The 14687-nt window shown below is 39.5% G+C and overlaps 1 protein-coding gene across 8 annotated transcripts in view; it reads right to left on the reverse strand.

The window, feature by feature from the left end:
* The window catches only part of PCNX1 (pecanex 1), a 215261-nt gene that overhangs the window by 34019 nt on the left and 166555 nt on the right, over positions 1 to 14687 (reverse strand). For all 8 annotated transcript variants that reach the window (XR_002724629.3, XR_002724630.2, XM_023182929.2 and 5 more), the window contains 3 exons: positions 13336 to 13566; positions 1313 to 1413; positions 77 to 227 (listed from right to left, as the gene is read on the reverse strand). Coding sequence is in view for 6 of the 8 variants with exons in the window: in XM_023182929.2 (XP_023038697.1) it covers positions 77 to 227; positions 1313 to 1413; positions 13336 to 13566 (483 nt within the window). In the remaining 2 variants the exon portion in view is untranslated. The remainder of the gene's footprint in view (positions 1 to 76; positions 228 to 1312; positions 1414 to 13335; positions 13567 to 14687) is intronic.

Raw genomic sequence — 14687 nt, forward strand, 5'->3', positions numbered from 1 at the left:
ACGGACTAATACTGAAATCATGTGAAGAAGGATCAGTAAACACCAGTAATGAACTAGAAAAATCTCATCTTCTTACCTGATGGAGTTTAATGGACATACGGATCCCAGGGACTACTACTTTTCTTAGCAATTCCATGTCAGCAAAGATCCATTCATCTCGAATTGAAGAAATACGGAAATCTCCTTTAAATAGGGCATGCAATCCATAGAGGAATGACTCTAAATTACTGTTAAGATTGGAGATAAAAGTTCACATGTTTTGACAAAGGTCTTCCATGACATTGATTCTTACATCTGCCTGTGCATCAGAATCACCTGGGAGTGTTTTGAAAATACAGATTCCAGGGACTAATGCCAGAACCCTGAACCAGAATCACAAGAGATAGGGCCTGTCCAACCTGGGACCCTTATTTATGAACCATTCTAATAGTGAGTCCACGAAAATAAACAACAGGCAAAGAGCCTACAGATTTGCTTAAAGTTAAAATAAATTAAGAAATGCGGCCGGGCGCGGTGGCTCAAGCCTGTAATCCCAGCACTTTGGGAGGCCGAGACAGGCGGATCACGAGGTCAGGAGATCGAGACCATCCTGGCTAACACGGTGAAACCCCGTCTCTAATAAAAATACAAAAACTAGCTGGGCGAGGTGGTGGTGGCGGGCGCCTGTAGTCTCAGCTACTCGGGAGGCTGAGGCAGGAGAATGGCGTAAACCCGGGAGGCGGAGCTTGCAGTGAGCTGAGATCCGGCCACTGCACTCCAGTCCGGGCGACAGAGCAAGACTCCGCCTCAAAAAAAAAAAAAAAAAAAAAAGAAATGCTTAATGGAAAACATGTAGTTATCACAGAAAAAACTCAAAATATGTGAAATTCTGATTCATTTGGATGTATATGTTAGGAAATTCAGTTTAGATTTAGAGTCTCCAAATCTATTACTATATTAGAAGTATAAATAGCCTAGACAAAGACTGCAAGGAAATACGGAAAAATAGAAATGAATGAATTTGTTAGAAAAATAGATGTAAACAGGAGGAGGCCAATCAAAATTCATGGGTGGTTATATTTTAAAATGTCTTTAATTCATTATATTCTCATTATCAGTGGCTACCCACACATGTGTGAATTTTAAAAACCAGTTCTGTTAACCAGTTAGGACAGCTCAACTATGTTCAAGAAGATGATGTATAGAAATACGAAATCTAAAAAGACTTTACAATAAATTAGCATAGAATACATGCTTCCATGAAAAATGATTTCAGATTTAGGTAATACAGTTTCCCATACTCTCTTCCTCGGAACAGAAATGCCTTCTTTACCTGGACATATGATGGGATGCAGTCCCCAAAGCTCTCCGTCCCAGTACACAGAGTCCATAACAGAGAGTCACCAGGGATGAATCTTTGTCCACATCCAGTGGCTTTAAAAAACAAAAAAAAATTTGTTATCAGAAAGGCATATAAGTATTTAACAAATCATAAATCTAATTAATACAGAGAAATGATAAAGAATTTAAAAAGTACATAATTTCTATCTCCTCAAAATAAACTTAATAAAACTGTATGAAATGAAGCATGAATGTGTATGGGGAGCTTCTCTGGAATCCTTAAATAAAATATAAAATTTCATAATAATGGAACATAATTAAAACAAAAAAACCTGACTCTATTATAAAATGTTAGGATTTTAGCTAAAGATTTCAAAGTACTTACTGGGATTATTGATATTACTCTCTCCTGAAAATACAATATTTCTATCTATTAGCTACTTCTTTTCTTTTTTTTTTTTTTCTTAACTATTTATTTTTGACCATAACTTGACAAGCAGGCAATTAGTGGCAGACGAGTTAGCCTATTAGTGACTATAAACATAGTAAAGAAAATCAAGTTGATATTCACAAATATTGTTTCTCCTCAACCTTTTTATTTTTTAACAATTACATACTTTACAGTTGAAAGAAGCTGGTAACTGTCCTGTTTTTCCCTCTAAGAAAGCCGAAATAATAATCACTGATTACCTTACATAATACTAAAGAAAATCTTGGTAGCATCTCAGTTACCAAAAAACAATCCAGAGCAGTGCTTCTCAAAGTATAGTCCTAAGACCAACAGTATCAACATCACCTGGAAACTTGTTAGAAATGCAAATCTCTGGCCACTCCAGATCTCTGATATCAAATTCTGGAGATGGAGTCTAGCAATCATTCTCCAGGTGATTCTAATCCATGCTAAAGGTGAAGAATCAATGATACAGGCTAATAATTAGCTTAATTATTCTAACTTTGCCAATGGTATTTATTTTTGGCTTTATAAACCATTAACTTATAAACACAATAGGGGAACGGTCTAAGATATTAACTTACTATTGATAGGTTAATTATCATGAACTTGATAATTTAGTTAATGGCAACTGTTAGAGATGTCCTAGTTGCTTGCCAATTAGATTGTTTCTAAAGACATATTACCTCTTACAGCACATACTCTAGTTTCATCAAGTAGGCATTTTGAAAAAAATTTTGGGTCCAGGTTACAAAACAGCAAATAAAGAGTATGAGAGCACTAGTTTAAAGAAATACAAAAGAAAAATATAAGAGAGTAGGTGTAGACTTGAAGTCGTATAAAAAAAAAAACTAAAGGTAGTTACAATGGGTGATAAAATGACAGGTGATCTTCACTCTTTTTTTATTCTTCTCTACCTCCCTTCCCCTGTCAACTTTCTAGATTAAAAATGTATTGTTTCTGTGATGAGAAAATTTTTTTTTTAATTCAGTTCAGATTTACCTCGGCCAAGATGATTCAATAGAGACCATATCTACCCCCCTACCTGAAACAGCCAAAGAACTGGGCAGAATACATGACACAACAGTTTTCAGACACTGGACACTGGTCCCTGAGAGACAGGAAACAAATGAGGTATCCCTACAACTGACCGAGCTTATTACCTAGAAAGTTTCCAGACCACAAGAAAGGGGAGCACAAATTGAGCCAGAGGCCTCTGAGTCAGCTGGAGCTCACAGGGCAGAGTGCTAGAGAGAGAGCTACTGAGAGAGGGAGGTGAGGGAACTCAGAGATCTGCAGCAGAGTGCTGATCAGCACACGCAGAGAGGACCCTAGGCTGAGAAAAGAATCATCCCAACAGAATAGAAAGGAATAGCAGAAAACCTTGGGACTGGCTAGAACACTCAGGATGGCATTGTCTTGGTCATGGGGAAGAATTAGCCCCAGACTAACAGCTGCTCTGATCCCTCCAAAGCAAGTCCTGAAAGGATCAAACTGTCCCCAAAGAATTTAACTGTGTCACAAAATGAAGTTCAAGAATTATTTACAGGAATACAGAAATATCCAGCACCCTTGAGGGTAAAATTTAAAAGAATGACATCTAATAAAAAATTGACAGGCATGTAAGTAGCAGGAAAATAGGATCCATAATAAGAATAACAATCAATTAACCACTCAATCAAAACTGACCCACAACTGACACAGATGTTAGGCTTAACCCACAAGGATATTAAAACAACTATTTTAACTATATTCCATAAGCTTAAGAAGGCAGAGGAATGACTGAGCATGTTGAATGAGACATGGAAGATTTGTAGAAAGGACCCAAACCAAACTTCTAGAGATACAAAATGAAGCAATGTCTAAGATAAAAAATATACTGAATGGGATTATTGGTATATTAATTCAGAAGAAAAGATAAATGATCTCAAAAAGTTAGCAATAGAAACTATGTAAAATGAAATACAGAGAGAAAAAAGACTGAAAATAAATGGGGCATCAGGGAGCTGTAGGACAATCAAGCAGCCTAATATAAACATAATTGGAGTTCCTGCAAAAGGGGGAAAGGAAAACAGAAAAAACTATTTTTAATAATGGTGGAGGGAGAATATTGGAGTAATCCAGAATAACTACTCTGATCCTTGTTAATAAGGAAAATAGAGAACCAGGCACCTGTGTGGCTCCTAAGGATGGGCTGAAGCTGGGGTCTGGGCCTTGTGACTGAGAAGACTGTTATAGCTAAAACCACCTCTATTCCTGCCACGATGATACCTATCCAGAAGTAGAAGAATGCTCCCCTTTTAATCCTATAGATTTTGAGAATTTTGACCTGCCTGAGGAGCACCGGAATGCACACCTCCCCTTGAATGGCGTGCCTCTCGTGGTTCTGGATGGGAGAGAGAACTGGAAAAGCTGTTACAGCTGGGGTCCCCCCTCACCAGTGAAGATGCCCTCTCCACTGTAGGAATCCAATTTGTTGCAGTCTCCTTTGATCATTCTGTTGATCCTGAATGTTTGCTTATGACACAGATATTTATATTTCTTAGTCCTTTATAGTTTGTGTGTGTTTTTATTAATAAAGCATTTAATAGATTTTTTAAAAAATCATGAAAAGTCTCCAAATCTGAAAAAAATTATGTACCTACAGATTCAAGAATCTCAATGAACTTTAATAACCAGAAACAGGTGGCTGGCAAGATGGCCAAAGAGGTGGCTGGCAAGATGGCCGAACAGGAACAGCTCCAGTCTGCAGCTCCCAGCAAGATCAAGGCAGAAAGGAGGTGATTTTTGCATTTCCAACTGAGGTACCTTGCTCATCTCATTGGGACTGGTTAGACAGTGGGTACAGCCCACTGAGGACAAGCAGAAGCAGGGTGGGGAGCTGCCTCACCTGGGAAGTACAAGAGGTTGGGAACTCATTCCCCTAGACAAGGGAAGCCATGACGGACCATGCCGTGAGGAATGGTGCATTCCAGCCCAGATACTGCGCTTTCCCCATGGTCTTCACAAGCCAAAGACCAAGAGATTCCTTTACGTGCCTACGCCACCAGGGCCCTGGGTTTCAAGCACAAAACTGGGCGGCCATTTGGGCAGACACCGAGCTAGCTGCAGGAGTTTTTTTTCATACCCCAGTGGCACCTGGAACGCCAGCAAGACAGAACTATTCACTCCCCTGGAAAGGGGGCTGAAGTCAGGGAGCTAAGTGGTCTAGCTCAGTGGATCCCACCCCTACGGAGCGCAGCAAGCTAAGATCTACTGGCTTGAAATTCTTGCTGCCAGCACAGCAGTCTGAAGTTGACCTGGGATGCTCAAGTTTGGTGGAGGGAGGGACATCCGCCATTACTGAGGCTTCAGTAGGCAGTTTCCTCACAGTGTAAGCAAAGCCGCCAGGAAGTTTGAACTGGGCAGAGCCAACCATAGCTTAGCAAAGCCCACTGTAGCCAGACTGCCCTTCTAGACTCCTTCTCTCTGGACAGGGCATCTCTGAAAGGCAGCAGACCCAGTCAAGGGTTTATAGATAAAACTCCCATCTCCCTGCGACAGAGCACCTGCCCCTGGGGGAAGGGGTGGCTGTGGGCACAGCTTCAGCAGACTTAAACATTCTGCCTGCCAGCCCTGAAGAGAGCAGTGGATCTCCCAGCACAGCACTCGAGCTCTGCTAAGTGACAGACTGTCTCCTCAAGTGGGTCCCTGACCCCTGTGCGTCCTGATTGGGAGATACCTCCTGGCAGGGGTCAACAGACACCTCATACGGGAGAGCTCTGGCTGGCACCTGGCGGGTGCCCCTCTGGGACGAAGCTTCCAGAGGAAGGAACAGGCAGCAATCTTTGCCCTTCTGCAGCCTCCACTGGTGATACTCAGGCAAACAAGGTCTCAAGTGGACCTCCAGCAAACTCCAGGAGACCTGCAGCAGAAGGGCCTGTTAAAAGGAAAACTAACAGACAGAAAGGAATAGCATCAACATCAACCGAAAGGATGTCCAAACAGAAACCCCATCCAAAGGTCACCAGCATCAAAGACCACAGGTAGATACATCCACGAAGATGAGAAAAAAACAGTGCAAAAAGGCTGAAAATTCCAAAACCCAGAAGGCCTTCTCTCCTCCAAAGGAACACAACTCCTCACCAGCAAGGGAACAAAACTGGATGGGGAATGAGTTTGACAAACTGACAGAAGTAGGCTTCAGAACGTGGGTAACAACAAACTCCTCCAAGCTAAAGGAGCATGTTGTAACACAATGCAAGGAAGCTAAGAACCTTGAAAAAAGGTTAGAGGAATTGCTAACTAGAATAACCAGTTTAGAGAAGAACATAAATGACCTGACGGAGCTGAAAAACAGCACAAGAACTTCGTGAAGCATATAGAAGTATCAATAGCTGAATCGATCAAGCCAAAGAAAGGATATCAGAGATTGAAGATCAACTTAATGAAATAAAGCATGAAGACAAGATGAGAGAAAAAAAAAAAAACAATGAAAAGGAATGAACAAAGCCTCCAAGAAATATGGGACTATGTGAAAAGACCACACCTACATTTCATAGGTGTATCTGAAAGTGATGGGGAGAATGGAACCAACTTGGAAACATTCTTCAGGTTTATTATCTAGAAGAACTTCCCCAGTCTAGCAAGACAGGCCAACATTCAAATTCAGGAAATACAGAGAACACCAAAAAGATACTCCTCGAGAAGAGCAACCCCAAGACACAGAATCGTCAGATTCACCAAAGTTGAAATGAAGGAAAAAATGTTAAGGGCAGCCAGAGAGAAAGGTCAGATTACCCACAAAGGGAAGTCCACCAGACTAACAGCAGATCTCTCTGCAGAAACCCCACAAGCCAGAAGAGCGTGGGGGCCAATATTCAACATTCTTAAAGAAAAGAATTTTCAACTCAGAATTGAATATCCAGCCAAACTAAGCTTCATAAGCTAGAGCAATAAAATCCTTTACAGACAAGCAAATGCTGAGAGATTTTTGTCACCACCAGGCCTGCCTTACAAGAGCTACTGAAGGAAGCACTAAATATGGAAAGGAAAAACCAGTACCAGCCACTGCAAAAACATACCAAATTGTAAAGACCATCGACACCATGAAGAAACTGCATCAATTAACAGACAAAATAACCAGCTAGCATCATAATGATAGGATCAAATTCACACATAACAGTATTAACCTTAAATGTAAATGGGCTACATGCCCCAATTAAAAGACACACATTGGCAAATTGGATCAAGAGTCAAGACTCATCGGTGTGCTGTATTCAGGAGACCTATCTCATGTGCAAAGACACACACAGGCTCAAAATAAAGGGATGGAAGAATATTTACCAAGCAAATGGGAAGCAAAAAAAAAAGCAGGGGTTGCAATCCTAGTCTCTGATAAAACAGGCTTTAAACCCACAAAGATCAAAAAAGACAAAGAAAAGCATTACATAATGGTAAAGGTATCAATGCAACAAGGAGAGCTAACTATCCTATATATATATGCACCCAATACAGGAGCACGCAATTCATAAAACAAGTGCTTAGAGACCTACAAAGAGACTTAGACTCCCACACAGTAACAGTGGGAGACTTTAACACCCCACAGTCAATATTAGATCAACAAGATAGAAAATTAACAAGGATACTCAGGACTTGAACTCAGTTCTGGACCAAGCAGACCTAATAGACATCTACAGAACTCTCCACCCCAAATCAACAGAATATGCATTCTTCTCAGCACCACATCACACTTATTCCAAAATTGACCACATAGTTGGAAATAAAGCACTCCTCAGCAAATGTGAAAGAACAGAAATCATAACAAATGGTCTCTCAGACCATAGTGCAATCAAATTAGAACTCAGGATTAAGAAAATCACTCAAAACCACACAACTGCATGGAAACTGAAAAACCTGCCCCTGAACGACTACTGGGTAAATCACAAAATTAAGGTAGAAATAAATAAGTGCTTTGACACCAATGAGAACAAAGACACAGTGTACCAGAATCTAGGGGACACAGGTAAAACAGTGTTTAGAGAGAAATTTATAGCATAAATGCCCACAGAAAAAACTGGGAAAGATCTAAAACCAACACCCTAACATCACAATTAAAAGAACTAGAGAAGCAAGAGCAAACAAATTCAAAAGGTAGCAGAAGACAACAAATAACTAAGATCAGAGCAGAACTGAAGGAGACAGAGACACAAAAAACCCTTCAAAATATGAATCCAGAGCTGTTTTTTGAAAAGATCAACAAATAGATAGACTGCTAGTTAGATTAATAAAGAAGAAAAGAGAGAAGAATCAAACAGACACAATAAAAATGATAAAGGGAATATCACCACTGAACCCACAGAAATACAAAGTACCATCAGAGAATACTATAAACACCTCTATGCAAATAAACTAGAAAGTCTAGAAGAAATGGATAAATTTCTGGACGCACACACACTCCCAAGTATAAACCAGGAAGAAGTCAAATCCCTGAATAGACCAATAACAAGTACTGAAATTGAGGCAGTAATTAATAGCCTATCAACCAAAAAAGCCCAGGACCAGATTGACTGAGAGCTGAATTCTACCAGAGGTACAAAGAAAAGCTGGTACCATTCCTTCTGAAACTATTCCAAACAACAGAAAAGAGGGACTCCACCCTAATCATTTTATGAGAACAGCATCATCCTGTACCAAAACCTGGCAGACACACAATAAAAAAAGAAAATTTCAGGCCAATATACCTGATGAACATCAATGAGAAAATCCTCAATAAGATACTGGCTGACAGAATCCAGCAGCACATCAATAAGCTTATCCACCATAACCAAGTTAGCTTCATCCCTGGGATGCAAGGATGGTTCAACATATGCAAATCAATAAACGTAATCCATCCATAAACAGAATCAATGACAAAACCCACAAGATTATCTCAACAGATGCAGAAAAGGCCTTTGATAAAATTCAACATCCCTTCATGCTAAAAACTCTCCATAAACTAGGTATTGATGGAACCTATCTCAAAATAAGAAGAGCTATCTATGACAAACCCATGGTCAATATCATACTGAATGGGCAAAAGATGGAAGCATTCCCTTTGAAAACCGGCACAAGACAAGGATGCCCTCTCTCACCACTCCTATTCAACAGAGTACTGGAAGTTCTGGACAGGGCAATCAGCCAAGAAAAGAAATAGAGGGTATGTAAATACGAAGAGAGGAAGTCAAATTATCTCTGTTTGCAGATGACATGATTGTATATTTAGAAAACCCCACTGCCTCAGCCCAAAATCTCCTTAAGCTGATAAGCAACTTCAGGAAAGTCTCAAGATACAAAATCAATGTGAAAAATCACAAGCATTCCTGTACACCAATAACAGACAAACAGAGAGCCAAATCATGAGTGAACTCCCATTCACAATTGCTACAAAGAGAATAAAGTATCTAGGAATACAGCTTACAAGGGATGTGAAGGACCTCTTCAAGGAGAACTACAAATCACTGCTCAAGGAAGTAAGAGAGGACACAAACAAATGGAAAAATATTCTATGCTCATGGATAGGAAGAATCAATATTGTGAAAATGGCCATACTGCCCAAAGTAATTTATAGATTCAATGCTATCCCCATCAAGCTACCACTGACTTTCTTCACAGAATTGGAAAAAACTACTTTAAATTTCATATGGAACCAAAAAAGAAACCACATAGCCAAGACAGTCCTAAGCAAAAAGAACAAAGCTGGGGGCATCACGCTATCTGACTTCAAACTATATTACAAGGCTACAGTAACCAAAACAACATGGTACTGGTACCAAAACAAATATATAGACCAATGGAACAGAACAGAGGCCTCAGAAATAATGCCACTCATTTACAACCATCTGATCTTTGACAAACCTGACAAAAACAAGCAATGGGGAAACGATTCCCTATTTAATAAATGGTGTTGGGGAAACTGGTTAGCCATATGTAGAAAGCTGAAACTGGACCCTTTCCTTACACCTTATACAAAAATTAACTCAAGATGGATTAAAGACTTAAACATAAGACCTAAAACCATAAAAATCCTAGAAGAACAACTAGGCAATACCATTCAGGACATAGGCATGGGCAAAGACTTCACAACTAAAACACCAAAAGCAATGGCAACAAAAGCCAAAACTGACAAATGGGATCTAATTAAGCTAAAGAGCTTCTGTACAGCAAAAGAAACTATCCTCACAGTGAACAGGCAACCTACAGAATGGGAAAAAATTTTTGTAATCTATCTATCTGACAAAGGGCTAATATCCAAATCTACAAGGAACTTAAATTTACAAGAAAAAAACCAACCCCATCCAAAAGTGGGTGAAGGATATGAACAGATACTTCTCAAAAGAAGACATTTATGTGGCCAACAGACATATGAAAAAAAGCTCATCATCAATGGTCATTAGAGAACTGCAAATCAAAACCACAATGAAATACCATCTCATGCCAGTTAGAATGGTGATTACTAAAAAGTCAGGAAACAACAGATGCTGGAGAGGATGTGAAGAAATAGAAACGCTTTAACACTGTTGGTGGGAGTGTAAATTAGTTCAACCATTGTGGAAGATAGTGTGGTGATTCCTCAAGGATCTAGAACCAGAAATACCATTTGACCCAGCAATCCCATTTTGGGTATATACCCAAAAGGATTATAAATCATTCTACTATAAAGACACGTGCACATATATGCTTATTGCAGCACTGTTCACAATAGCAAAGACCTGGAACCAACCCAAATATCCATCAATGATAGACTGGATAAAGAAAATGTGGCACATATACAACATGGAATACTACGCCACCATAATAAAGGATGAATTCATGTCCTTTGTAGGGACATGGATGAAGCTGCAAACCACCATTCTCAGCAAACTAACACAGGGACAGAAAACCAAACACTGCATGTTTTCACTCGTAAGTGGGAGTTGAACACTGAGAACACATGGACACAGGGAGGGGAACATCACACACTGGGGCCTGTTGGGGTGTGGGGGGCTACGGGAGGGATAGCTTAGGAAAAATACCTAATGTAGATGACAGGTTGATGGATGCAGCAAGCCACATGGCTTGTGTATACCCATGTAACAAACCTGCACGTTCTGCACGTGTATCCCAGAACTTAAAGTACAATAATAATAAAAAAAGAAACATGAGAAAACTACACTAAGGCACATTGTATTTAAATTGCTTAAAACCAGTAATAAAGAGAAAATCTTAAAAGCAGCCAGTGAAAAAAGATATTATATTGTACCTACCATTTTTTCAGAGGAACAAAGAAAAGAATGACAGCGGACTTCTCATCAGAAACAATGCAAGCCAGAAGACAGTATAGCAACATCTTTAATTTGCTGAAAGAAAAAAACTAGTTCAAGCCTGGTAGCACTATTTTGTTACTGTTGGAGAAGGCATGTGCCCTACTCCCTAAATTGCATTAGAAATTCTCACCAAAAATTCTTGCTAATACTAACAATAAAGTGAAAGAAATACTTATCGTTTGAAAAGTAGGAGAAAGAAACTGAGATGAATCCTTTCATTTTCGCATTGAAGGTAATTTTAATGCAGTTAGTTCAGGATCAATCTTACACTATCTTGAAAGGGAACTACCGAAGAAGGGTCTGAGGCAGCTTTTAAACATTCAGATGAGGGCACTACAGCTTGAAGTCAGCAAGTCTGGCCTGATTAACGTCCCCAGGAAGAGGTTATTCTGGGAATGCTGATTCAGAGAATAGCATGCAAGATCTTAAGGAGATGAAGATAATCTTAACTTAAAAGAAAAACTAGGGCAAATGGGAGACCATATAGCTGGAAAAATACAACTGATAATTTTCTTCTAAAGAGACTGTAAGAGTAGAAAATAAAACAGACCAGGATTAGTGAAATAAGCTACCTGAAGAGACTGGGGATACCCAAGTTTAGAGGTAAACCTTTTGAATATATGATTTATTACCAATCAGGACTTCCTTGAGCCATGTTTGTGACCTCAGCAATAATCTCTAAAGGTCCTTAAGGTAGGATGGAACCCTGTTCCTGAGTGGGTACACTGTGAACCCCTAGACCAAAACATTATGATTAAATCACAACAAAATAACCAATATCATCTGAGCCAAAGAAGAGCTATAGAATAATATGACTGTTCCCATTACTTCTCCCAACAACAGTCAGTCTAAGGATTTGAGAACAGTATGCAAAACATTTTAAGTATATTTTATTTATGAAAAAATAAAACTACTTGTTATATGTTTGGAAGAAAGAAGTTTAGCTTTGAGGTCCTCTATTTCCAGCCACTGTCTACTGGTCTTCTGAGCCTTTTGTGAGGTTATTTTATTCAACTCACTATTCCTTCTTTTAAGATATACTACTCTGCTCCATATAAACTGCACATCTAGTACAAAAGCTCAAAGCCACCACTCAGAGAGGAAGTACAAGATGCTCCCGTTCTTACTGATGGAGTAAAAAGAGGCTGATATGATGGTTGTCTTACTCTAAGTGGTGGCAAAGGAAGGACTAAACCAAGTGCTAAATCTGAAGATGGTCAGTATGTACCTCCTAGACCATGATGAAGGCACCAGTTGTCAAGATAGCTCACTACGCTACATGATAGTGGGTAAATCTGTACACAGGACACTGGTGGTCCAACTACACAAGTCTTTTGCTTAAAAAGCAGTAGTGGTGGTAGGAATTAGCTTTGTAATCACAGGCCTTGGCATTGCGATTATGTTACATGGAGTCTGACCAGGGGTGTGATACTACCACAAAAATCATGAGACCTAGAAGGAAGCCGTAGTTGCTGAAGTCCCTAAGTCATCTTACTTTTAGGATAAGACATGTTATCCTAATGTGTGGACTGGGAACCACCAGAATTAAAATCACCCCTAGTGATTCCCAGCCTAGACCTAGATCAGAATCTTATAGGTGGGTCCCAGGAATCTGAATTTTTACAAGTTCCTATGCCTTTTTTACTCACATTAACACTTAAAAATCAATGGTCTAGATCCACACTGTCCACTATGGTAGTCACTAGCTACACGGGCTCCTAAATTTAAATCAGTTAAAATTCAATAAAATTTACAATTCAGCTTTTTAGTTGTACTAGCCACATTTCACGTGTTTCACAGCCACATGTGGCACTGACAGCACATTTCCAACACTGCAGAAAGCCTATTAGCCAGCACTGGTCTAGACTTTGTATTTGGGACAAAGACATCTAATTATCCTTAAGTGTGGCAGACAGAGGTAGAATTTCTTAAGGACTAGATTTTGAAGGGTAATGTGTGGAATGTGAATGTATGTGCATGCCTATGCATGCCCAGGGTAGAGGAGGTGCTACCTGGACAACGAGACTGGGACACTGCAAATGAAAGAAAGAGGGAGGTCACTTCCTTTAACCTGTTTCGGCAGAGTTGGTTTGGCCTAACCATAATGAACCAGTTAGGTTATCTTAACCAGAAGATCAGAAAGAGGAAGGTCTGGAAAAACTGACCTCATAAGAACAGGGACATTCTTTGCATCTTTGGAAAAACCTGGATTCAAAGAGTTGTAAATGAAATAAACTCTACCTTTGCTCTTCGGGAAGAGCAGTACTCTATCCAGTTGAGGTAAATCACACAGAAACTCTCCCTAGATATGCCTGCCAGTCGGTGGTCATAGTCTTCATCAATGTTTGGATTAAAGGTCGGGTCCACATCGACATAATTGCGATCGGCACACAGACGAAGTCCTTCCTGCATTGTCTCATTAGCTAGCCACTCCTCTAGCTTAGAAGAGGTCATAACATAATAAATGATACCCTAACATGAACAAGACAAAAAAAAAAAAAGAATTCAGATTAAATTACAATTTCAATTAACTCAGATTCGTCAATGAAATAAATTCCAATTATTTATAAAGATATAAATTCCATTACAATTATTTATAATGATATAAATTCCCCCTCAATATTCTACATATATATTTTAAGAATACTATAATAATATACCTCAGGCCTTACTGGATGAAAAAACATCTAATACTTTAAAATCACAACCATAAATTCAACAAAGCAACTTCAAAACAATTCTGTTTATTTTATTTTATTTTACTTATTTATTTATTTAGAGACAAAGTCTTACTCTGTCGCCCATGCTGGAGTGCAGTGGCGTAATCTCGGCTCACTGCAACCTCTACCTCCTGGGTTCAAATAATTCTCATGCCTCAGCCTCCCAAGTAGCTGGGATTACAGGCGCCCACCACCACACCGAGCTAATTTTTATATTTTTAGTAGAGATGGGTTTTCACCACGTTGGCCAGGCTGGTCTTGAACTCCTGACCTCAAGTGGTCCATCTGCCTCACCCTCCCAAAGTGCTGAGATTACAGCTATGAGCCACCGCACCTGGCCCTAATCTATTGATTTTAGAGCTTTTGAAGTTAGGATATTTCAAAAGAGGTAAAAAAAAAAAAAAAAAAAAAAAAAACTTTAGTGCATTTATTTTGAATAATTTATCATAGAGAGTTATTAAGGCCATCTGGTGGTCCTAGGCCAAGTTATAGAGATATATATTTATAACTAGAGAAGAAAATGCCACACTCACACACGAGTAAAAAATACTGTGAAATCAATCTCTAGTTTCCTGAGGTTAGGTTTAGCCAAACATTAAATGGAAGGCTCAATGTTCATCCCAATCAGCAAATAAGGTGGTGAGGAGAGGTAACAACATAAGATACGAAAATTTCAGGCTGGGGATGGTGGCTCACGCCTATAACCCCAGCACTTTGGGAGGCCAAGGTGGGAGAACTGCTTGAGCCCAGAGTTTGAGAGCCTGGTCAACATAGTGAAATCTCATCTCTACAAAAAAAATAAAAAATTAGCTGGGTGTGGTAGCATGCACCTGTAGTCCCAGTTACCCAGGAGGTTAAGGTGAGTGTAATGCT

Source organism: Piliocolobus tephrosceles, chromosome 6, assembly GCF_002776525.5.
Source record: "Piliocolobus tephrosceles isolate RC106 chromosome 6, ASM277652v3, whole genome shotgun sequence".
Taxonomy (NCBI): domain Eukaryota; kingdom Metazoa; phylum Chordata; class Mammalia; order Primates; family Cercopithecidae; genus Piliocolobus; species Piliocolobus tephrosceles.